Genomic DNA, 24000 nt, shown 5'->3' with positions numbered 1-24000 from the left:
CTGAATGCCATTTAAATCCAGAAAGAACACCAACCAGTCTTCGATTTTGAAAACGTATGCAAGGTGAACTGAATAAAGAACTGCATACAGTAAAATGGTGTGTCATCACATAGCTTATCAAAGAAATTACTTCACGAAATTTCACTTTTGCTTTGACGTTTGTTTATAAAGAGTCAAGACGTGCTTGAGGTGTGTAGATTTATAATTCAAACACTCACGGTTGACTACAATGTTTCGCTGGCAGCTGCCTCGCATATCATCAATTTATCTATATGCTGAGAAATATGTAGACTGACATCTGCAGCTTCGAACACAGTAGACCCCACTGGCATAACGAGTTCAATCTCCATAGAGAGAATAAACTATGCTGCTCCACTATAGTGCAGACGTCTGTGCAAATGTATGGAAGACTTCGGTGAAGTTGGGAAGAAACGGACAGATTCTAACGAAGTATGCTATGGGATTATGACTTCTCGTCAAGTTAAAACTGAAGATGCATAATCGGTAAGCTCCAATACTGAAAGTGGGTGATAATAACGGGATTTTCACTATTTAACATTGTAGCCTATGAAGCCAGTGAAGGTAATGGCGCGAAATATGCCACCGTGTGACACTGTAATGCGGAAAACATGAAGCTGTATCAGCTTATAAGCATCACATTTGATACTGTAATGTCAATTTGTAAATTCTATGTTGCCTACATGTATTTAGAACTAGGCCTTCTGCCGACATGAGCAATATGCTGTTTCTTTAAGGACATCAATTTTCTTTGTGAATGAATAATAATAAGCTAATTAGCTGGTTTCATTCTCATTGAGCTCAATGCAATTCAAACCAGCTAATTAGCTAACAGCTAAAGCATGCCAAACTCTTAGTATGGTGAAGGGTATAGTGTTTATGTGGGGTTACTTTAATTCCAAAGGCCAAGGGAACTTTATCAGGGTGCATAGTGTCCTGGATCCATGAAATAACTGGTCTTTAAAAATAAAAATCCTCTATGGGACATGGGCGTTCCAATACTTATGACCTCTGTATTTTAAGGAAAACTTTTATTTATTTACAATACATTATTCATTCACAAAGAAAATTGATGTCCTTAAAGGTTCATTTAAGGCATTAAGATCAATTTCCAAAACATGATTTTATATTTAACTTTAAGCATGTGTTCCAATACTTTTGAATGGCACTGTATGCATGTATACCATTGTGTACATATGCATCAGCCTCAGCACCAGCCACGCTCCCTTCAAGCACTCACTCTGCTCTCTCTCTCACACGCACGCACACACACACACACACACACACACACACACACACACACACTCACACTCACACTCACACTCACACTCACACTCACACTCACACTCACACTCACACTCACACACACACACACACACACACACTCTCTCCTTGTGGCAAAGTAGCCTACTTCATTGTTTAGAACTTGTTGGGTCTAAATAAACTCCTTGCCTGCTGTTCCCACAAAACTTTTGTCTGTGTCCAAGTCTGTGACATCTTCAGTATTTGGTTAGATCCACATGTGTGGTTTTGTAGGCCCAGCCTCTGATTCAACAATGTATCTGATTTATATAAATTATCTTATTTTGGTACAGTGTTGCAGTTCCTACATCCATGAGGTCAACTGTTGGAACACAGAAAGTGTCCAAGGTTATTCACTTTTACAAAAAAATACAATTTTACCAACGGCACATTCTGTTCCCAAACTAAATGTTCTAGTTATGTCTTTGAGAAAGATACCCTGGCATTCCACCTACAACGTGACAGTGACTAAGAAAAGATGCCTATATTGATCATCTTTCTTGTTTCCTTGAGTGACTGGTCTCTGATGTCCAATGTAAGTGCAAGAGGAATTTATGAGTTTGGGAATTTACAGGGAGTTGGACAGAGACGTTGGATAGATGGAGACGTTGAGACGGAAAGTTTACACAAAATCTTTCAAATGTATGTGTTCAGACAAACAGTTTGCCTCAAGTCATTTGAACGCACATCTGGACATGAAAGAAATAGGATCTGAGTGGTGGACCCAAACAGAAAGACACTGTGGATGATCCATAAGTGAACTTACGTCAGTGGGCCATGATGGTCATGATTGCCTGCTTCGATTTTATCAGTTGCCACTCTCCGGTGTTTCTACACATTGACAAAAAACATAGTTAAATTGATTAGAAATTCGCGAGTGCTTTACATTACACATCGTATACTTTTTGAAAGTTTTAGGGATGTATTTTATAGACACTTTCAACTGAGTTTCAGGCATTTACCTCATGCTGACAAACACTGCAGTGACCACTAAAGATGTAAATGTACTGCACTGAGAAATATCAGAACCAGTAAAGGTTTTTTTTATTATTTAGTTTTATGAAATGTGAGACAACATGAAGGTGACTTGGATAGGCTACAGCAAGACTTTGTGATGATTAGCAAGTCATATACTAAGCTTACATTTGCACTCTTCTCATCCTCCTCCTTCGGTGAATGTGTTCTGTGCCTCGACTTTTTGTGCTTCTTCTTTGACATCTTCCTTGCCCACCCTGGGAGATAACCTTCCCCCTCAGTGGTGAAGGCAATTTTCACTACGATACAGAGAGGAGATGAAGTGGCTTTATTCTTACAATAGTGCATCAAGGGAGAAGATGTTCACATCAGATGTTTGGTGGTATGGAGAATGCTAAGATAAGACACCCCCACAAGTAAGCATTCAGCCTGGGGGAAATTCAATATCTTCTAGGTTGACACAAGTGTTCACACCATAGATGGTTCACACAGCCTAAACAAGAACTGTCATGGTAAAATATAACATACCACGTTTTACTATTTTCACACGTGTTCAAGGACTTCAATAAATAACGTTACAGCAAGGACTTGTTCCGACAAGTATATTCTGACTTCATATTCTCATATTCTGAGATCAGTGCACTTTTTAACTGTCCTAACTTGTTAACTTGACTGACTGAGTAGCTAGCTAGCCTTGGTTAACAACATTAGTTGAAGTGCATTAGCTTAGCACAAAGCCATTCATAATATTAAGACGTATACATTTTTGTTTTATTGCAAAGGTCTTTGTGCAGATTGATGAAACTGTAACTACAATACAGGGAACGATAAGGTTTAGTTGTTAAATGAACATGAGAACTCACCCACGGGTGTGCGAGAATGACAGCGACAAATGAGTTAAGATTGTATTTGTCACGTGGAACGGAAGACAAGGCTGGAGAAATCCGCCTTCCGGATTATGGGATATGTAGTCTATACGTATCTCAACCTGCTCAATCTTCTCCTCTCTTTCTCTCTCTCTCCCACTTTGGCTCTCTCATTGTTTGCCATATGGCACAAGTAGCCTAACTCACTGCCACCTAATTGCTGAGATAAATAGATATAATAGAATAAAATAAACTTTAGGCAATTCATCATTCTAAAACAAAAGCATATTGTATTGCCTGCAACTTTCAAGAATGCATAGATTCTGTTGACTACATCTATTACAGGCCTATCTGTCAAAAAGAAAATGAAAACATTCATGGAAAATATCTCTGCGTAATGTCTTTATTCACTCTAACGTACGTCATGTCCGTAACTAGCACGGAGTGATAGCAACAGGGAGTAGATGTACGGAGTTTGCGGTAGTTGGGTAAAATGGCGGAGCTCAAGGAAGAGGACGTCGTACAGCTACACCAGGAGGACGCCGATGATCGAGGCAAGGAAACACTAATTTGGTGTCCATTCAGTGTGAAATAATCACTGAATAAATTCTTACAAATATTGATGTTTCGTGTGATACATTTTGTCTGGCAAAGATTTCCTTCAAGCGCTACTTTTAAACTGCTGAAGTAAACATGGGCCTCCTCACGGAGCTCCGCCAGAGGACCCAGTTGTAAATAATCTTAATAACACGTGAGGAAACAACCTGAGGTAATATTGTTATTATGTGCTGGTTAGTTGTAACATCGGTAAGCACAGCCTTGTAATTAATTAAGATATAGTAAGTCAGTAGCAGTATTATCTGATACAGTTAGACCAAACGGCCTTACCGTGGAGCTCCGCCACAGGGCCGAGCTGTATCGATAGCCACAGCGAGAATTTCAGACATGTCCTGGTCCTAGCCTAAGCAATGTCCAGCTTTGTTTATAGTTCTCTCTGGCCTCTCTTTTAAAGTGAATGTATTTGAACTTGTTAAAGTATTGTTAGCTGTTTGGGATTATCACTGCTGCTGCAGTGTTGCAGCAAATGAGCTAAACCTAAATGTATTTATTAATGTTGCAATTAGCGGGCGATGTTGCAATTAGGCTAGGACAGGCGTAGGCTGTGTGGTGCGCATATCAGTTATCACCAATGCGTTCAATGTGACAGGCGGCAAAGACTTGCAAGAAGTGTCCGGTGCTGTCGAGGAGACAAACGGGCAGACAGTTTCCAGCTCTGCCGCGTCCTGCGACATCGTGAAGACAGAGGGCAGTCATGGACAGACATCTGTCACTGTTGGACCAGGTAAACCGCTCTCTGACTGATGCCTTTGTGAAGGCATCAAAACATTTCAAACGTTTCGCCTCCTGCCATCAGTAGCCAATGAGATGGTTAAATGCTGACTTTAAGGGTTGTAGAAAGCCTAGACTATTTCACCCAGGCACCAATCCACTCACTGCTACTGATGAATGATAAAGTGGACTAATGACGAGTAATTTTTACAAGACATTGGTTGTCTCTCCGTGTCTACAACTTTATATTTGACCCTATACAGTTGTTTATTCTAAGGATCTCAGAAATGGAAAGACTACCTTCCCATAGCAATATAGCATACCAGCACAGGACCTGTTCTCTCTCAGAGCTCTCCAAACGATATGTTTTCACTGTATTATATCAAATATATATTGCCTGTTAATTTGTTTGTTCCAGAGAGACACATTTCCATCCAGTCCACCCTTGAGGGTTTGGAGCAGCTGGTGGACTTGAATGGAGGTGGGTTTAGGTCCCCTTGTTACTGTGATACAGTAGGCTATGTGATGATCAGATGTATTGACAGGCTCATGGTCTTGTCTGTCTGTCTTTCTGTGCAGCTGGGAGGAAGTCCTGTCCGTTATGTCCTGAGGAGAAATTCAAGGCTTGCTACAGCCATAAACTCAGACGACACTTACAGAACCTGCACTGGAAGGTTTACGTGGAGTTTGAGGGTATGAGAGAGATGGAAATGACCAACACAGTAGTTTCTCTGTATTTGTTGCTATGGGAAAAAAAAGACCTTTGACCTTTGACATTCTCCTCTCATTTCTCAAAGGTCAAAAGATGTGCATCTGCCATCTGCCCTGCCGCCAGCTCCGTCCCAGTCTGGGCGCAGATCAGGTAGTCATCATGAGTGACAGCACAGCATGCTTTTCAGAACTATCATCAACCAATGATCAATAGCCAATAACCAATAACCACTGATCAATGTCCAATAACCAATAACCGAGGAACAAGACTGCAGTTTCAAAATGAAATGAACTTTGTCACATCTGTGAATTAGTGAACACACACAGCACAGTGAACTGAAGCACACACTAACCCGGAGCAGTGAGCTGCCTTGATACAGTGGCGCTCTGAGGGGTTAGGTGCCTTGCTCAAGGGCACTTCAGCTGCGGATGTGGGTATGGGAGATCAGTGCTCAACCACTTCCCCTACCCACATTTTTCTTACTGGTCGGGGATTGAACTGGCAACCCTTCGGTTACAAGCCCGATGTAAGCACTACCTAACCAGTCGGCCCCGGCTGCCCAAAAGATAGAAAGTACACACATCCTTCCATCGTTATGTATATGGTACTTGGCCAACGGTCTCTTACTCATCTGTCTGTCCTAGCACCCAAGAGGTGTGTTCTTGTAAAGCTAGCTAAGTAGCCGTAGCCAGCCTGTTATCTCAGGCCAGCGAGGCGTTCAGTTGGTACCAGAGAACTGTGACTGTAGAAGTGTTTTGAATCCAACCCAAGTGATCATTTCTAAAGGAGTCACTAGAGCTTCTCCTGGACAACAGCCATTTGGCTTTAGCTAGTGAGCACTGGCCTCTCTGATATCCAGTCAGTAGGAGAAAGATGTGTGGGCAGCTCGTCATGCTGACTTAGGGATGTTGTCATCCACAACGACCAAACTCTGCAACAAAGTCAAAGCAAAGCAAACCAACACAAACTCTATTTAAGGGAGTGTTAGCCCTACTGTGTGTTTGGTCCTTAGTGTGTATCCCAGGCTTAGTGTAACATGAATCTTTAAGAGCATACACTCATCATTTTGTATTTGAGATTGACAGGAGATATTGTTGAATGCTAGCTGACTTTTTGTGTGTTTGTGTGTTTGTGTGTGTGTGTGTGTGTGTGTGTGTGTGTGTGTGTGTGTGTGTGTGTGTGTGTGTGTGTGTGTGTGTGTGTGTGTGTGTGTGTGTGTGTGTGTGTGTGTGTGTGTGTGTGTGTGTGTGTGTGTGTGTGTGTGTGTGTGTGTGTGTGTGTGTGTGTGTGTGTGTGTGTGTGTGTGTGTGTGTGTAGGCTGCAGGACGTTTAGTGGCCCACTATCACTGTGTGGTGTGCTCTGTGACAATCACACGCAAGACAGACATGATCAGCCACCTGAAGCGCCACATCAACAAGGGAGAGACCGAGGCCAGCTACTCACAAGACATGATGGACGAGGAGCCTGGTAAGACACACACACACACACACACACACACACACACACACACCATAGCATAAACCTAAACTGACAAATAGGTGGCAAAGAGGATATTAATCACGGTCTCAAATATGTACACACCATACAAAAAATTAGTTCATGCCATTTTGATTTTCTGGAATGTCTCATTTGGTGCTGATGAAATGAAACCGAGAACTTTATTACAATACCGGAGGTCATCAGGCAGTTCCATCCTAAAGATCTGAACACAAAAGAGGCCCACTCCCCTTTCTATCCTCTTATTGGAATCTTCAGCCACAGAGGCATTACTCATTGAAACCAGTCAGTATGAATGTCTGCGTTAACCTGTCATGAGAGAACAAATAGCCTTACACATGGAGACATTCTGTGTCAGGCATTCAGAGGCTTCATCCCTTCCCTCAAGACCTAAGTGCAGGTTCCTGTCTGGTGGCAACTCCATCACCCTCCCTGGGAACAATGACCGTGGCATCTCCTGCCTGGCTCTCAGCCACTCTTGGAGACAGACGCATTCTCTTGTACAGGAGAACAAGAAGTACAGAGAATACACAAAGAAAGGAAATTAAACATACAAGTGCATATTTCTCCAAATCGCAAAGATAGGAGTTAATCACATCAATTATGAAAATAAAAGATTGCATTCCATGAAATCAGAATGGTACATGATCCCACAACACACACACACACACACACACACAAACACACACACACACACACACACACATACGAAGGGTTCAGATGCAAAAGCCTCTAAATCCGCCCGACCACTTTTCTTTTAGATGAGCATTTTGTATCAGGCTCCTATAGGGTTTCGCCTACAATTCAATATTTCAGACCAGGAAGAGAATGGTATTTAGTGAGTTCTGAAGCTAAATTATTGAAGTAACTTACACTATATGTGAAGAGCATTCACTCACCATCATTATCTCATTTTTGACAAAAGTGGATTTAGAGGCTTTTGCATCTGAACTACTGTACATAGACACAAGCATTGAATTCTGAACACCTAAGCCATCAAATCCCTTTAACCGTCTCTCTCTGTCTAGTCCGTGCAGGTCAGGCCTATGAGATCATGAAGGAGTTGGGCACTAACGTCCAGCTGCTACCCAATCACTCCACACCACAGAAGACCGACACATACTTCAACCGCAAGATGAAAACCAACCGGTAACAGTCACATGCAAATGCTTACATAGCCATATCACCTGAGAGCGAAAAACATGATTTGTGATTTTCTGACATCACCAGTTGGAACAATGGTTGACCATTACTGTGCGTGTGTGTGTGTGTGTGTGTGTGTGTGTGTGTGTGTGTGTCTTACAGGCAGCTTGTGTTCTGCTCACTGGCAGTTTTAGCAGAGGAGAGGAGTCCGTTAGAGTGTTTGGATGCGTTTGGAGCCACAGGTACATCCTACTACACATACACACACACACACACACGCTGACAAACACATACACACGCATCCACACATACATGCATATAAATAGTCGATAATGCTGCAAAAAAGTGAGCACACTTTATTTGTGGAGTGAAGTCGTTGACTGATGCCCACTCTTGACACCCCACCCTCCCTCCCCCTCTCTGTGCCAGGTATCATGGGCCTCCAGTGGGCCAAGCACCTGCGGGGGGCGGTGAAGGTCACCATCAACGACATCAGCGAGCCGTGCGTCAAGATGATCAAGGAGAACTGCCAGCTCAACCACATCCGCGTGGACGGCACCAGGACCACCCCGCGGCCCACCGAGGGCCAGGGCGACGCCGACACGCCCATCGCCACGCTGGAGGTGGTCAAGATGGACGCCAACGTCATCATGCACCTGCGCGCCTTCGACTACATGTGAGAGAGAGAGAGAGAGGAAGATATAGAGGAGAGATGTATTTTTAAGAAAGCGAGAAAAACAGGAAAAAAAGGCTGCACTATGCATAAATAATCACCATTTATTCCACAGACACCTTTCGGCGTTCAGCCTTCCTCTGTGTGTATGATACAATAGTGGAAAGGAGTCTTAAATTCTACTATTGTATCATACACACTGAGGAAGGCAGAACGGCAAAATGCGTCTGTGGAATAAATAGTTATTATTTATGCATCGTGCAGCCTTTTTTCCTGTTTTTCAATTGTAGCTTATAATTTGGTCAGCAAATCATGTAACTCTTGAGTGAAGCCTGCTCCTACCCTTATAAACTTTTAAGATAGAGAGAAAACATTTAAGACGTATATGTGTTCACGATCAAGCCCTCTAGGAGTAAGTGTCAGTTTAGTGTATGTGTGTGACAGGAGAGTGTTTTTGCTTGTTTTGTTTTTGATCTGACCCGTTAACATCAGCTGGTTTCAAAATGTAAGAATATTCCCTCAATGTCCCTTAAGATGACACCTAAGATAGGTTCAAGCTCAAGCGATTTAGCAATGTTGTACAAACGCTTTGGAGGCTTATATCCCCTGCCACCAGCTGTCCCCACTCACCACTGATCCCTCCATTTTCTTTGATCCCATCAGACACCTGGATCCGTTTGGCACGACAGTGAACTACCTGGACGCAGCCTTCCGGAACGTGCGGAATCTTGGGATTGTGTCGGTGACGTCCACGGACACAGGCTCGCTGTACTCCAAGTCCCTCAACGTCACGCTCCGCCACTATGGCTGCCAGATTGTCCGCACGGAATACTACAGGGAGCTGGCAGCGCGCATGGTGGTAGCATCAGTAGCAAGGTGTGTGTGTGTGTGTGTGTGTGTGTGTGTGTGTGTGTGTGTGTGTGTGTGTGTGTGTGTGTGTGTGTGTGTGTGTGTGTGTGTGTGTGTGTGTGTGTGTGTGTGTGTGTGTGTGTGTGTGTGTGTGTGTGTGTGTGTGTGTGTGTGTGTGTCATGTACATACTGTATATGTGTGTGTGGGTGTGTCTCAATATGTGGAGGAGCAAGCATGATGATGATAAGCAACTTAGAGCACTAGTAACACACCTGAATTAAAGTGAAATAAATTGTCTCTTAAAAAAAAAAAAAAAAAAAGTGCTCAAATATGACTATAATAGCATGTGTATAAAGTGCCAGCTGTTACTGCTGTTCTCATGGTCCTAAATAATTGTGTGTGTGTGTGTGTGTGTCAGGGCGGCGGCGCGCTGCAATAAGGGGGTGGAGGTGCTGCTGGCGGTGGCGCTGGAGCACTTTGTGCTGGTGGTGGTGCGCGTGCTGCGGGGGCCCACGCAGGCCGACGAGGCCTCCAAGCGCCTGCGCCAGCTGCTGCACTGCCAGTGGTGCGAGGAGAGGGTCTTCATCAAGCCGGGCAGCATGGTGGAGGGTAAGCCAGGGCTGCAGTGGGAACAGACATGTGTGTGAGTGTGTGTGTGAGTGTATTTGTGTTTGTGTCTTTGTGTGTGTGTGTGTGACTGTACCGTAATTTCCCAACTATTAGCCGCGGTTTATACATTGATTTTGCTAAATGTCTTCAGCTATGAGGTTACAGTAATACACAAGGGGCAGTAAATATGGTATTAGTATAGTTTTGTTTCTTTTAACTTGCATAAAACACTGTCCTGCGGCTTATACACAATGCAGCTAATACACAGGAAATTGTATGCAAGTGAGACACTACCTTCTGTGTTATCATTGAACTATTTTATTATGTTTATTTGAATACGTACAACCCACTCAGGTGCTCCTCTCTGGGGTCTATTTTTGCATACGTTTGTTCCATTCATTTGTTGCATAGTACTGAGGTGAATGAAAGAGAAATATGTATGCCATATATGAATATTTCAAAAGAAAGTTGAAACAAAACGGCACTAGAGACTCCAGCCAAGAGCTCAGTGCCATTCCCTCTAATGCCTCTAGGTGGCAGTCATGAATGTCACTGATGCATGCCGGTGGGCTTGACTGATCACGGTGTCTCTTTCTCCCTCCCTCTTGCCCGTCTCCGCTGGTTATCCCTGATGCCCGTCTGTAGAAAGCCTCTACAGGCAGCTGCCGTGCCAGTGCCATGGGAGCATGCCAGGCAAAACGGCCGTGGAGCTCGGCCCTCTGTGGTGAGTTGACGCGCTCTCAACAACCAGCATGGCAGACATGTAGACAGACAGACATGGCAAACATCAGCAGTGCAAATAGACATAGTGGTCAATGCCGTCAGCCAACCTGCACTAAAGTAGAGTTGACAGCTTGTATATTATTAAAACACTGGTAGTGCTACTGCTACTGCTATTGCTATTGGTACTGCTAGACACCATTGGGCAGGCAGGCAAGTAGTAGTGTGATCTGTTGAGCAAAGTGTGTGTGTGTGTGTGTGTGTGTGTAGGTCAGGTCCCTTGTTCAACACAGGCTTCCTGAGACGTATGCTGGTGGCTGCAGTGCAGCACAGTATGGAGGACCTGCAGCCTCTGCTGAAGACGCTCATCTGTGAGGCCGACTGCACCACCGTCAAGTCCTTCTCCGTCACTGGGACGCCAGGCCTCGGTAACGTGTGTGTGTGTGTGTGTGTGTCACAGCTACACTCAACCTTACCCACTGGAATAAATGAATCAGTGTGTGTGTGCATGTGAAGGAGCATGAATTTGTGTGCTTGTGTATGTGTGTGTAGTAATAGTGTTTTGGGCCTCTGTTTGCAGTTGAGTGTGGTGTGGTCATAAAGACTCTCCAGAAAGTGGAAGAAGCGGACTCAAACGACCATTCAGGTAACATGTCAGCAGTTCATATAGTTCAGTATGGCTTAAACTGCAACTGATCATAATTAGTGCTCACGTATCTCAAGATTTGTTAAAATCGTAATTGTGTTACATTTAACTCTCCAAAGTGAACAAGTCTGTTTAATATGCTGGTCATTGTTGCTCATTGTTAACTTGTAAGATGTATGAGGAAAAAGGATGAAATTGAGTCAGTGGAAAAAGACTGGCGTGGATAGGCCTTACTACTGCAGTAATATACCCTCAGCGACCAGGTTTTTCTTTCCACCGGCAAACCAGGCAGATATTTCAGCTATTTTGCATCATTACCAGACTACCGTGACAGTCTCCAGAGAAGTGAGACTCCGCTCTCAACCACAGATATCTGGCAGCTCTATTTTGGGAAACAATAAATGAGGTGCAGTGCTTCTTTTAATCTGTCACTCAGGGAAGAGGAAGCCAGGAGAGGAGTCTGGGAGTGTGGTGAAGAAGCTGAAGACAGAGGCGTCTCTGGATCACCCTCCCTTCTACTACAGCATTCACAGGCACAGCATCCGCGGCATGAACATGCCCAAGTATGTACAGTACCACTTTCTCCTCTCCTCATCTCCCCTCCATTGCCTTCAGCTACATTTAATACTGTATGTTATTGCAGTTTAATTAAATGCTTAATGCATTTAATGAAATGCTAAATGCTCATTGATCATATCTGAGGTGGAAGAGGAATGAGATAGATCACAAGATTTACTTGGTCTGTGTGTGTGTGTGTGTGTGTGTGTGTGTTGTGTGTGTTGTGTGTGTTGTGTGTGTTGTGTGTGTTGTGTGTGTGTTGTGTGTGTTGTGTGTGTGTGTGTGTTTCTCACCCTCCAGGCTGAACAAGTTTCTGCAGTACCTGACGGAGGCCGGTTTCAGGGTCAGCCGCACGCACTTTGACCCCACAGGCGTACGCACCGATGCCACCCTGGAGCAGTTCAAGTCTGTCCTGACCAAATACAGCGTGCCCACCTACAGCAACACACAGTCGGGTGGGCTCAGTGTGCCACTAGCCACAGACCAGGCTGGCAGAATAGTGAACTGACGGCCACGTCTGATACCCAGAGCCAAAGACCACCACACCACATCGACTGGATCTAGCTCTTCTGCAGGTGGAAGGGTTCTGACTGCACTGAGCTAACTTCCTGGTTCTACTTAGAATGCTGGGATTTGTGTTTCTTATTTCGTTTTTGAGGGGAAATATATTCCCTGCATAGAGATCCTTATTTTCAATGCTTCAGCCGTGTCTTGTATATGAAAAATCTTTATAAAGTGACTCTTCAAGTTTCTCTGTTACAAAATGAGCAAGCGAAAAGTGAAAAAGCAAAAAGAGAGATCTCTTTTAGTTTCTCAAAGATTGCACTGAGCGTGAATTCCTCATGGTGAGGATTTTATGCTATGATGACTGCCTGTGCTCTGTCTGTCAGAGAGAACCTGAGCCCTATGTAGAGACAGAACTACTGATGCCCAATATGTATTTTTAATCTGTGATATTGTTTTAATTCTGTTAAAACATAATTATTTATCAGATGTATTCCAATTAGTTGTATCTCACACAGTGTCTGTAGACATTGAGTTGTCTCTGGGAGTGTTTCTTATTTTTGTGTGAAATAAATTTATCTTTCAAAATGAAAAAAAAAAAATCAGGTTTACTATGCCTCTTATTGTGAAAGCCTCTTGGGCCTGATCTATTTGCCCATCTCGTCTCTCGCTTGTTCTCTTCAAAGCTCAATGTCTTTACAAATGGAGGACATGTTAGGACCTGTCTGGGAATCCCTCCACCAGAATGTCCCTCTATTGTCTACCAAGTTTCTGTTGAGCCCAGTGTCAGAATTTTTGAACTTCAACTGTGGTTTCATGCCTTTACCGCATGGCCCAAAACAGCTAGATCATAGTTACGTTCAAAGTAAAAGAGTGACCAAGAGAAGGGGGAAAAAATCCTTTTCCTTTGTTTGTTCTCCCATGTTGGTTCAGTCTGCACCATTGCCAGCCCTTGAGGATTCCAGTGTCCTGCGCACTGTTCTGAGCCATTGACTTCAACAGCTGATGCTAGCTGACTGACTTCTGAGAGCAGTCCTTCCTTGCCCATCCCAGTTGAATTTCCACGGGGTGTTGACATGGAGGGACTCCAGACATGGCAGAATATGGTCTCTTATGGTAGACTCGACTGCCATTATGGCCATCACAAGGATTCCATTCTCTGTCAGACTCCCACTACATTGAACTGCCCAAACTTTATTCTTTACATTTTCTCTAAACGCATTTAGTGCGTTTGGACTTCTACATCTCTTGAGTTCACAGTTGAGATCGCATTTGAATTTCTGTCTATTTTGGAATCAGTCATCTTTAACCCAAGGAACACTAAATGGCATCATAGTCGTTCTTGTAATGCATACTGTCTTGCAGCCTACACGAGGTTTGAGGGCATGGTCACATTCCTTAGTAACGGAACTACCACTGTCTGGTGGGATTAACAATGGGATACACTACATGGGGGAAGTATATCCTGCCCGGAGAGTGGAAAAGTAAACAAAGCATACCCATTCAAACACAATTATGTCCAAAAAGAAAACATTCACAAGTAATCACAAGTAATTCACAAGTAATCATACCGTCCACAACATCAATTTAGTCACTAAATCATCCATATGTTTTTATTATTATTATTTTAAAACAAATGATTTCCACGATGTTGTGTGATGTGGGAGGAGGCAGAGGCTGGGTTCCCGGTGCGTCCACTCGTCGTGTCCGTAGCACCACGCCCGCGGGTGGGCGCTTCTACAGTGAGCCACGGAGCTCGATGCGACAAGAGCCACACCTGACGAGCGCGACCTACCTGCCCACAGTTTACCGCACACCAGCGCGGCAACATGGGGATCTCCGGGTCCAGTCTGCTGGATGAGAACAAATCCAATTTTATCAAAGGTAAGACGAGAATGTTATCGGGACAGAAACTAAAAAAATTGCAACAGAATCGTTGTTTTTCGAACTAGGGTAAATTTCATGTCCCCTCGAGCGTAAAGTAAGCTACTTGTTGCACCATGACATCAGTGCGGTACCTTTTCCTTTCCGCGTCAGGACAAGGGGCTTATGTCTGTCGGACTTGTCATGTAGACAACACCATCCGCGTTCTTCTCTCTCAGCGCGATACTATTTCTTGGATATTTGACGTTCTTAGTTCTTATTCTCTGTTTATGATTACCAACTAGAATAGTCTATTTGGGTTGGCTACTACATTTTAAAACACGACCAAGTGAAATATGATTGCTTCCTCTGGTCTTGTATTACGGTTATTGCATTTCCATCTTGTCTAAGGCTTAAGATCATATGAAATTCCAAGGATATTGCCACATTAATCAAAACTGCATGGCCTTAGGCTATTCTAATAACTACATAATGTATTTTTTTGTGGTCTAGAGTTCATATTCCTCAGTGTGAGTGCATTTATGCTGTGGATGATTTTCATCTTGTAGGCTATAGTCTATAATTATTGTCGCTTGTGCTTGGATGCTTATCCTGACATGTGTACTGTATGTGTGTGCTCATACCAGCATGTTCTCCCTGGTACAACCGGTTTCTGACGTTCCAGCAAGCCACATGGTTGTATTGAGTTGAGTCACCAGATAGGAGGCATACATGTAACTTTTATTAGTTAGTTCCGAAGTTGTCCTCTGGGTAAAGACATATTGGACACGATAGTCAGGAATTATTGCACTCCCTCCCTGTCTCTCTGTCCATTTGACTTTCGGTCTCTTCCTCCCTCTCCCTTTCCTTCCTTATCAGAAGTTCTGATCAGATCAGGTCCCTCCTGTTAGCCAGGTCCCACATTTGAAAAGGGAGACTCCTTTTAGCTCCACGACCAGTTTCACTCTCCACCACTCTATTGTGCAATGCAGGGGTGGGGTGCCCAGAGAAAGGGACATTCTTCTTTTTTTGTGTTCAAGGCACTAGGCTCTGGGTTTTGGGACCATCTTCATGTCTTCTTTTTGGTTGTGTAGCCAGAGCACACAAGGTACTGAAAGACTGAACCAAACAATGCCCATATATCATGTTACATGTTCTCTGACAGCAGAGAAAATGGCCACGTATGACTTTTGTTTTGCAAATGTTCACTGGCACCAGAGAGATGGGCAGGGCAAATCACTAACCTCATTTTCATTCTAATTGATGGGTTGAAAGAGAGGGAAAGAGGGAGAGAGAGAGAGAAAGAGAAAGAAAGAAAGAGAGAGAGAGAGTGGTAAAGGGATGAATCATTTGGGTGTGTTGACGCATCTACAGGACAGGTGAAAGGAGATCCTGATGGACTGAGGCACAGCATATGACATCGGTGCTGTGGAATTGTGCAGACATACAGACATAATATGTGGCATAAAGCGCAGCCAAGGAGGTCTGCTTCTTCCTTGACTATTGTGCTACTCCTCTTCTAAAGCTGTTGCAAACCACAGAGCTCATTCCTGGAGGGTTTTGCCAAACAATGACAAATCAAAACCAACAGCACATTATGTAAATTGAGATCCTGGACAACAACGCTGTTCATAAGATCAGTTAAAAAAAACATGCTGACAAAAGAGCATTTACAAAAGCCATTATATTACCAGGACCATTCCAACAAAGCCATAACAGAGAAGAAGATTCAGTGCCAGAAATGCACCAAATTCTGGCACTTCGGATTTACTGCACAGATGTAAGATGCTAAACAATGAGACTGACTGTGTTTACCACATGGAAATGAGGACACTACAAGATGCATTTCAATGCAGATCATTAAATCAGTACGCAAACATTCAGATATTCAATAGTTGAGTAGCTTGGACTTCTAGTCAGACAGAAATTCTTAGGTTTGGATTTTACTCGTTTTGTTACTGCAGCATGTCACTCAAGTATCATGTCTGCCAGATCTTTGAATTTCTTCAACCATTTACATCAGTTCTCATTTGGTTGTTAAACAAAGCCTGGAGGTGTTGTCTCCATTTACACTAACTGGTGAGCTGTTCGTTTATCTTATAATTTTGCAAATTATAAGATAAACGTTGAGCCGATAGGACAAGGTAGGCTACAATATCAATGTGTTATATGAACCAGTGGATTATGGCCCAATATTCCAGTTTATTTATCAGATATCATCACCACCAAATACATAGTTTTGATGGGATCTGGTGGTGATGCTAGCTGATCGCATGACAGCTCTGTCATGAGACATGCCATGCAAATAGAGTAATTGGTCTCAGCATGTCACTGCTGCGATGATTGATAGACGAACTGTCCCTGATACGGAGACACCACCCTTTTCATAGCTGGAAGCCACACGCAACACGAGATCAGGTAGAGTTGAGATTTGCAAAATGTCCATCACTGATGGAATATGTCAAACTCCTGACTCCTGGGCATGCTGAAGGTTAATGGACAGCCATTATTCTTTCCAACCCAGCAGGGTCTATTTCCCAAAACAATGACCAATCCCCTTTTAGCAGTGTGGTGTAAAATGACATCCTCATATTGTACACCCTCACCCGCTCATGCCCGCACATGCACACACACACACACACACACACACACACACACTCTCTCTCTCTTTCTCACGTGCACGCACGCAAGCAAGCACACACCCTGTCATAATCACTATTCCAATCTCATCTATGGTCTGAGCCCCACCTGTTCATCTGTTAATAAGAGGTTTATTGAATAGATTCAACAGATTGACGTGAAAGTAAAGTAAGCCTATTTGGAATGCCCATTACTGTAATATCAGTAGTGATTTTAATCATGACATTTGCATTATTCTTATCGGAATGTTTCAGGCTTGGTTTCTGACATAACTCAAGTTTCAGATTTTCAGCGTCTCTGATTTAGTGATGAATTGCACATACACCTGACATGACAGAAAGATGTCGAGATAATCCTCTAACAGTGTGTAATGACTGTCTTCAAAATCAGCACAACTGCAAGTCTCGCCTGCCTCTAAACTAGCGCAGTGAACTGGAATGGAATGGAATGGAATGGAATGGGAGGAAAATTGTTTGGAGGTTGATGTCAAGTCGTCAGTGTTGATGCGAAGAGGACTGGAGCTGAGTAGAATCAGTGTGTGTGTGTGCGTGTGTGTGTGTGTGTGTGTGTGTGTGTGTGTGTGTGTGTGTGTGTGTGTGTGTGTGTGTGTGAGTAGAATGGGTAACGATGGGGAGGGCTCACAGGGAGCTCTGGGTGAGGTGGGTGGGGCTCCGTCATGAGTCAGCTGCACTAATGAGGCTCGGCGTTCTCACTGAGCTTTCTCAGGACTGGGGATGCTCAGCGGATACAGAGCCGACCAAACAAAGGAGGAGCGAACACCTGCTGCTTGTGTGTGTGTGTGTGTGTTGTGTGTGTGTGTGTGTGTTGTGTGTGTGTGTGTGTGTGTGTGAGAGAGAGAGAGAGTGAGAGAGAGAGAGAGAAAATAGGATGTTAGAGCTTTTACTGTTACACCCAGAGGTGTTATGCGTGAATGGTGTTGAAGAGTGATTTGAATTAGATGATTGTTTTCGGCTTTTACTCCGGTCTGCACAAACAGGAAACTGGGCTTAAGCAGAACCCCCCCCCCCCCCCCCCTCCCTCCATCCCCTGCAGGTTTTCCCTGTAATTAGTTTCATCCATTGATGTGAGGAGAGGTGCAGTCTTTGCATGTGTCTTTGAATGCGTGTGTGTGTGAGAGAGAGAGAGGGAGAAAGAGAGAGATAGAGCGAGTGAGAGAGAGGGGGATGGGGGGTGGGTATAGATGGGCTGAGAGAGTGGGAGACAGGAAGGGAGCATTTGTGTGTAATACTGCAAACCAGAGCTGGGAGAATTTCAATAAATCGTACTTGGGCAACATTGTGATAAAGCTGCATGGAGGAGCCTACAAGTGGTGTTTCAGTTTAATACTGGAGATATGTTGGAAGGCTCCCAGCTTTTATCTTTCCTTTTTATAGCTGTGGGATGTAGCACAAGCATTGTACTCTGTCGTAAATGATTCAGTATTTCACCAGACCTAATTAAAATGATATGTTGGCGTGCCTCTTCCTCCCTGTGTAAAGGGGAGGGGGGCACGTGTGTAGGCTTGGGTGTGTGTGTGTGGGTGTGTGTGTGTGTGTGTGTGTGTGTGTGTGGGTGTGTGTGTGTGTGTGTGTGTGTGTGTGTGTAGGTGTGTGGGTGTGTGGGTGTGTGTGTGTGTGGGTGTGTGTGTAGGTGTGTGTGTGTGTGTGTGCTATATAGAACTGGTTCTGCAGGTCAGGGCAGCCTCCTGGATTGGAGTCAAGAATGTTTGAAATCTACATGAATGCTTAACAACGGCAAACACTCATACTCTCTCACACACACACACACACACACACACACACACACACACACACACACACCATCATATTACCAAAGAAATCTATTTCTGAGATCTGAAGTAAGGAGACAGAGAGGAGGAAAGGGAGACGTGAGAGAGTGATGAGGACATGCAGAGAAAGAGAGTTGGTGAGACGGATAGTGTGGGAGTGCTGCCGGTGTTTCCCCAAGCTTTTGAATAATGTAATTGCACTAAAGTCTCATTGGTAGTTTCACTGTTTGGTATCAGCATACTATTCAGCAGCATCCAAGAAGGGCTTAGGTGTAACACAGAGGGTTGTGTTCATGCTTATGGTTAAGGGATTATATTCATGAGAAACACACTCTAACTTGTGATCCATGTGTGAGAGGTGTGTTGGGGTTTCACTAAGCCATTGTCCACAGCTCACTGATATTCTATGGATGATTGGCGGTTCAGGAGAAGTTTGGGGTTTTGTTTGGCCAAGGTGTTGTCGTGATTCTGGTTGTCCCAACGAGACCGTTTGTAGCAGCTTGAGAAAACTCAGGTAAAGGTGTGAGACATTCCAGCTTTCTAAAGGGGGGCCATTCCATCCTGGGCGAGTCCCCAGTCGCTCTTTCTCAAACACACACACACAAATACTGCGGCTTGCAGGCGAATGTGATTTTGGAACCAGTCCTTACCAAAGGCATGGGGAGACGTCAGAGGAGGCTGATATGCCGGCCAAATCTCTCTCTCTTCCAAAAAAACCAAACACATGTTCAGCTTTACTCACGACATTGCTTGTGCACCTTTAGAAAAGATAATGAAATGGCATAAAGACAAAACGTTAAAGTTTAGAGTTGGTGTGCTCACTAGTGGACAGTGGTGGGTACAACTCTTACACTCACACACAAACATACAGTTATCATCTAGAACTTGAGTAGAGCCAAGTTGCTGAATTCCTCAGGCTATTCCACATTTTTGCTGGCAGACTCTGTGTGATATGACTTTATAGACCTTGCTATCATATAACAGCTCTCTCAGAGGAGCTCAAATATGGATCCAATCTGCAAAGAAGAACCATCCCTGGAGTACAAGAGAATCCTTCAACTGGACCTTACCCAGATGTTCCCTTAGAGGCTAATGACTCAGTTACTAACACTCAAAGTATGCGACAGAGACAGATGACTGATCTTGTGAATAACACATTGTGAGATGAATTTGAACAAAGTAAAATATTAATGTAATTTATTTGGTTGAATTTAATGAATAAGGAAATTGAGTTCATTCAAATGTCAGGTCGGTTCATTCAGATAAGTGCTAGCTACATTCTACATGAATGAAGCACGGCCATTCCTATGTTATTCATCACAAAAAACTGCGGCTTTAGAAAAGCCACATCCACCCTAGTGTAAAGGATGCTGATATGACTCTGTGGTGAGTCATCAGAGGGCCAGGGAATGGGTCTCTATGTGTGCCTCAGGCACATGTAAAACGGGGCCATTTGGTAATATACTGTAAAATCCTTGCCTACTTGAGTTTATAACACTTGGCCGTGCTTTGCTTGACTTCATGGCAAACACAAATCTAATGGGGGTTGAAAGGAAAGTTTGGAAATTATCAGGATGCTGATGAGCATATGTGTGTGTGTGTGTGTGTGTGTGTGTGTGTGTGCGTGTGTGTGTGCGTGTGCGTGTGCGTGTGCGTGTGCGTGTGTGTGTGTGTGTGTGTGTGTCCAACATCCTCTGATTTGCTCAGTGTTTGGTGATGGCGGAAAAAACAATACCGTTAAAATGAGGTAATTGTTTTGCAGAGTCACAGAATCCATCCCTCCTCCTCCATAAATGGACTATAATGCATTTGACCTGAATCTCGGTCTCTCAGGGAAAATCCCTGTTCTGAATTACAGCTGTGAGGAAAGTTGTGTAATCCGTGCTCCTCAGACATCTGGTCTGCAGTAGACATATGATAGATGCATGTATGCATTGTTCTGGTGGGAAAAAGCGTTTTTCTGTTGGCAAACTCAAGTGCTATAAAGTTAGTGTGTTTGCGTTTGTGTGTGTGTGTGTGTGTGTGGGTGGGTGTGGGCGTGGGTGTGTTTGTTTGTGCATACACATACAGTGTGTGTGTGTTTGTGTGTGTGTCTGTGTGTGTGTGTGTATGTGTGTGTGTGTGTGTGAGTGTGCGTGTGTGAGCAAGATCATCAATGTGTCCAAAAGTCCATTTGTTAGGAGATGAATACTTCCACAGGATTGCCTTGAGTCACTTCCTCCTCAAATAGGAAATGATCCATTGATGTCATTTCCTTTTTCAAACTGTTGACCTGTGGAACCACTTTACACCTCTACTTTTCCGGATCAGTCCTCTAGATTAAAAAAACCCATTGAATTTATAGTAGCTTGTGGGTGGGAATAAATAGGAACTAGAAAAGCACTCTGAAAGTGCAGATCTCTGCAAAGCGAAAACATAACCGCCTCCTGGATCCAGGCGGTGATACGGATCACTCCCAAAATGTAATTGTTTCTTCCTTGGGTCATTTCAGACCTTTCCTGAAAAATTCATCAAAATCCATTCATAACATTTTTAGTAACAGTAACAGACAAACGAACAAACAAACAGACCCCAATGAAACCATAGCCTCCTTGGCGGAGGTATTACACAGTCATAACAAATGCTTTGTGTATTGCAGGGACCATATGCATGTGTGAGGCTACACATGTGTGTACTATGTTCAGTTCTGAAAAAAAACACAGTTCTAGTTCAATCAGAGTCCTTTCCCCTTCCTGTTTAGTTGGAGAGGCCCACAGACTGGACACTCCAGACAGCCATCCAGCTCTGTGACATGTGTTTGACTGTCTCTAGTCTATTCCCACTGGGCGAGTCACCCTTGCGCTTGTTTGCTACCTGATCTGCCTTTGTCCTCCTCTCCCCTGGTTCCTCTGAGCTCATGAATGCCAGTCCGTGCAGGCAGAGCAAAGGAGAGTGGGGGAGAGGGGAGTTGCGCGTGACAGGCGATCAAACACGCCATAACAGACAAAGCCACAACACACGGAGTGAGTCGCAGGGTAGTGTGATCTTAAGATACTGTATCTCCGTGTGCGGTTGTTAAAAGTAAAATGGCGTTCTTTTTTCTCTCTCCCTCTCTCTCTCTCTCTCTCTGGTCCCTCCTTCTCTCGCTGTCCGCAAAGTCAGTGGAAAACTTCGAGCTGCTCTTTGTTTTTAGGGCAAACAAGTAAAAATTTCCACCATCTCTCACTTAACACCGGGAAGGGAGCCAACTAGGACATGCCTATTTGTCTCTCATTCCTTCTCTCTCTCTTTCTCTATCCTTTCAATTCTCCTGCACTCCTTCCCTTCATCCCATATGATATGATATCATCCCATAATATGACTAGTTCAATTGAAGTTCTAGCAGTGTTTGATTATCACAGCACTCATGGCATGGCATGGAAAACCTCTATACTACTTGTATAGAGTTCGTATAAGCTTCACAATCTTTTGTCCTGGATTATCCAAAGAAAGAGAAAGCAGAAGAAAGCCTAGCATCTGTTGGTGTTGAGGGGGCTTGGGCTGAGAGATGCAAACCCTGTAGAACACATTTTGTGGCGTTGCAAACCTGATTAAGAGAGGGAGAGAGAGATAAAGTAGGAAGAGCTGGATGTGTGGAAGCTACCCTATTGACAGAAGCCTACTGACTTGGTTCAGTGCTTTGTGTTACGTAATGCGTTATGAATTGACAAGTGGATTTATGTATGTGTACTGCCAGCGTTGTGCGGTATTGTACAGGCGAGTTATGTGTGGGGTTGATAGGAGTGTGGTGTGTGATGGATGTATACTGTAAACAAAAGCACTCAGTGGAGTGGGTTGTATTGTATACTGTGTGTGTGTTGAATTGTGCTTTGTGTGCTTGAGTGTGTGTATTTTGAATGTGTTCTGTTTTAAGATATGTGTTGTTGATGAGAGATATGTGTGGTGTTGTTGAGTGTGAGTACTATGTGTTGTGTTGTTGAGGGTTAATACTATATGTGTTGAGTTGTTGATGTCGATGTGTGTTGTGTTGTTGATGAGACATATGTGTTGTGTTATTGAGTACTACACTATATTGGCAAAAGTATTTGCTCACCTGCCTTGACTCACGTATGAACTTCGGTCACATCCCATTCTTAATCCATAGGGTTTATTATGACGTCGGTTCACTCTTGGCAGCTATAACAACTTCAACTGTTTTGGGAAGACTTTTCACAAGATTTAGGAGTATGTTCATGGGATTTTTTGACCATTCTTTCAGAAGCGCATTTTGGAGGTTACACACTGATTTTGGACGAGGCGACTGGCTCTCAGGATCCGCTCTAATTCATCCCAAAGGTGTTCTATTGGGTTGAGGTCAGGACTGTGCAGGCCAGACCTTGCTTTGTGCACTGGTGCAGTCATGTTGGAACAGCAAGGGGCTCTCCCCGAGCTGGGCTTGGTCCCATAGTTCCAGTGAAAGGAACTCGAAATGCTTCAGCATTAACCAAGAGATTTTGGACAATTCAATGCTCCCAACTTTGTGGGAAGTTTGGGGATGGCCACCTCCTGTTCCAACATGACTGTGCACCAGTGCACAAAGCAAGGTCCATAAAGGCAAGGATGACAGAGTTTGGTGTGGATGAACTTGACTGGCCTGCACAGGGTCCTGACCTCAACCCAATAGAACACCTTTGGGATGAATTAGAGCAGATCCAACATCAGTGTGTGACCTCATGCGCTTCTGAAAAAATGGTCAAAAAATCCTATAAACACTCTTCTAAACTTTGTAGATATTTGTTGTGTTGTTGATGAGACATGTGTGTTGTGTTGGTGCAGGTCAAGCGCAGCAGGAGCTGGATGGCTTCAGCGTGCTGTATAAGCAGCAGTACTCGGTGGAGTACTACAACAAGCTACGGGATGAGATGGACGAGCAGGAGGAGCACAGAACACAGCTGCTCAAACAAAGGGTATGGACAGCGTGTGTGCGACTGTGCGTGTGTGTGTCTGTGAGTGTGTGTGTGTGTGTGTGCGTGTGTATACAGTATGTGTGTGTGTGTGTGTGTGTCTGTGAGTGTGAGTGTATGTGAGTGCATGTGTATGTATGTGTGTGTGTGTGTGTGTGTGTGTGTGTGTGTGTGTGTGTGTGTGTGTGTGTAGGCTACATGTCTGATTGAGAGGACGCAAACGGATCACTTTGTCTGAATGAGTCAATCAGTGACTTTACAGTAAGTGCTGCATGCACGGTATGCATTAGACACAATAGATCCAATCAAGTGCAGTGCCAGGCTCCTGTGATGTGCATCTGAGATGTTCTGCTGTGGCTTGTCTCCTCAGGAGCTCCTGAAGG

At 44.0% G+C, this 24000-nt stretch overlaps 3 protein-coding genes across 4 annotated transcripts in view; 2 read left to right on the top strand and 1 right to left on the bottom strand.

The window, feature by feature from the left end:
• The window catches only part of swt1 (SWT1 RNA endoribonuclease homolog), a 31990-nt gene extending 28781 nt beyond the window's left edge, over nt 1-3209 (bottom strand). For both annotated transcript variants that reach the window (XR_009941484.1, XM_062556147.1), the window contains exons 1-3: nt 3159-3209; nt 2464-2594; nt 2087-2151 (exon numbers count right to left, since the gene is read on the bottom strand). Coding sequence is in view for 1 of the 2 variants with exons in the window: in XM_062556147.1 (XP_062412131.1) it covers nt 2087-2151; nt 2464-2538 (140 nt within the window). In the remaining variant the exon portion in view is untranslated. The remainder of the gene's footprint in view (nt 1-2086; nt 2152-2463; nt 2595-3158) is intronic.
• Nucleotides 3210-3629: 420 nt separating this feature from the next.
• Nucleotides 3630-12993, top strand: trmt1l (tRNA methyltransferase 1-like). The gene is made up of 16 exons (XM_062556882.1): nt 3630-3715; nt 4369-4503; nt 4909-4971; nt 5070-5183; nt 5288-5352; nt 6520-6670; nt 7729-7849; nt 8006-8085; nt 8273-8519; nt 9180-9392; nt 9785-9975; nt 10621-10699; nt 10966-11123; nt 11276-11341; nt 11778-11904; nt 12200-12993. Exons 1-16 carry the CDS (start codon nt 3655-3657, stop codon nt 12405-12407), a joined length of 2079 nt encoding a protein of 692 aa, XP_062412866.1. The 5' UTR covers nt 3630-3654; the 3' UTR covers nt 12408-12993.
• A 1158-nt stretch (nt 12994-14151) lies between these two features.
• Nucleotides 14152-24000, top strand: part of niban1a (niban apoptosis regulator 1a) — a 19984-nt gene continuing 10135 nt past the window's right edge. The window contains exons 1-3 of the mRNA XM_062556455.1: nt 14152-14287; nt 23490-23620; nt 23988-24000. The exon at nt 23988-24000 is cut by the window's right edge and continues 116 nt beyond it. Coding sequence (XP_062412439.1) covers nt 14233-14287; nt 23490-23620; nt 23988-24000 — 199 coding nt within the window. The 5' untranslated portion in view covers nt 14152-14232. The remainder of the gene's footprint in view (nt 14288-23489; nt 23621-23987) is intronic.

The sequence above is a fragment of the Sardina pilchardus genome, chromosome 15 (assembly GCF_963854185.1).
Source record: "Sardina pilchardus chromosome 15, fSarPil1.1, whole genome shotgun sequence".
In the NCBI taxonomy this organism is placed as follows: Eukaryota; Metazoa; Chordata; class Actinopteri; order Clupeiformes; family Clupeidae; genus Sardina; species Sardina pilchardus.
Note: the sequence above shows the minus strand (reverse complement) of the source record. Positions and strands in the feature narration are given on the sequence as shown.

Excerpts from the sequence above, each read along its gene's own strand:
- trmt1l (XM_062556882.1), top strand. The coding sequence starts at position 3,655 with ATGGCGGAGCTCAAGGAAGAGGACGTCGTACAGCTACACCAGGAGGAC. Across the intron at positions 4,504-4,908 it reads ATCTGTCACTGTTGGACCAG|AGAGACACATTTCCATCCAG; the intron begins GTAAACCGCTCT and ends TGTTTGTTCCAG. Across the intron at positions 5,184-5,287 it reads GGTTTACGTGGAGTTTGAGG|GTCAAAAGATGTGCATCTGC; the intron begins GTATGAGAGAGA and ends CATTTCTCAAAG.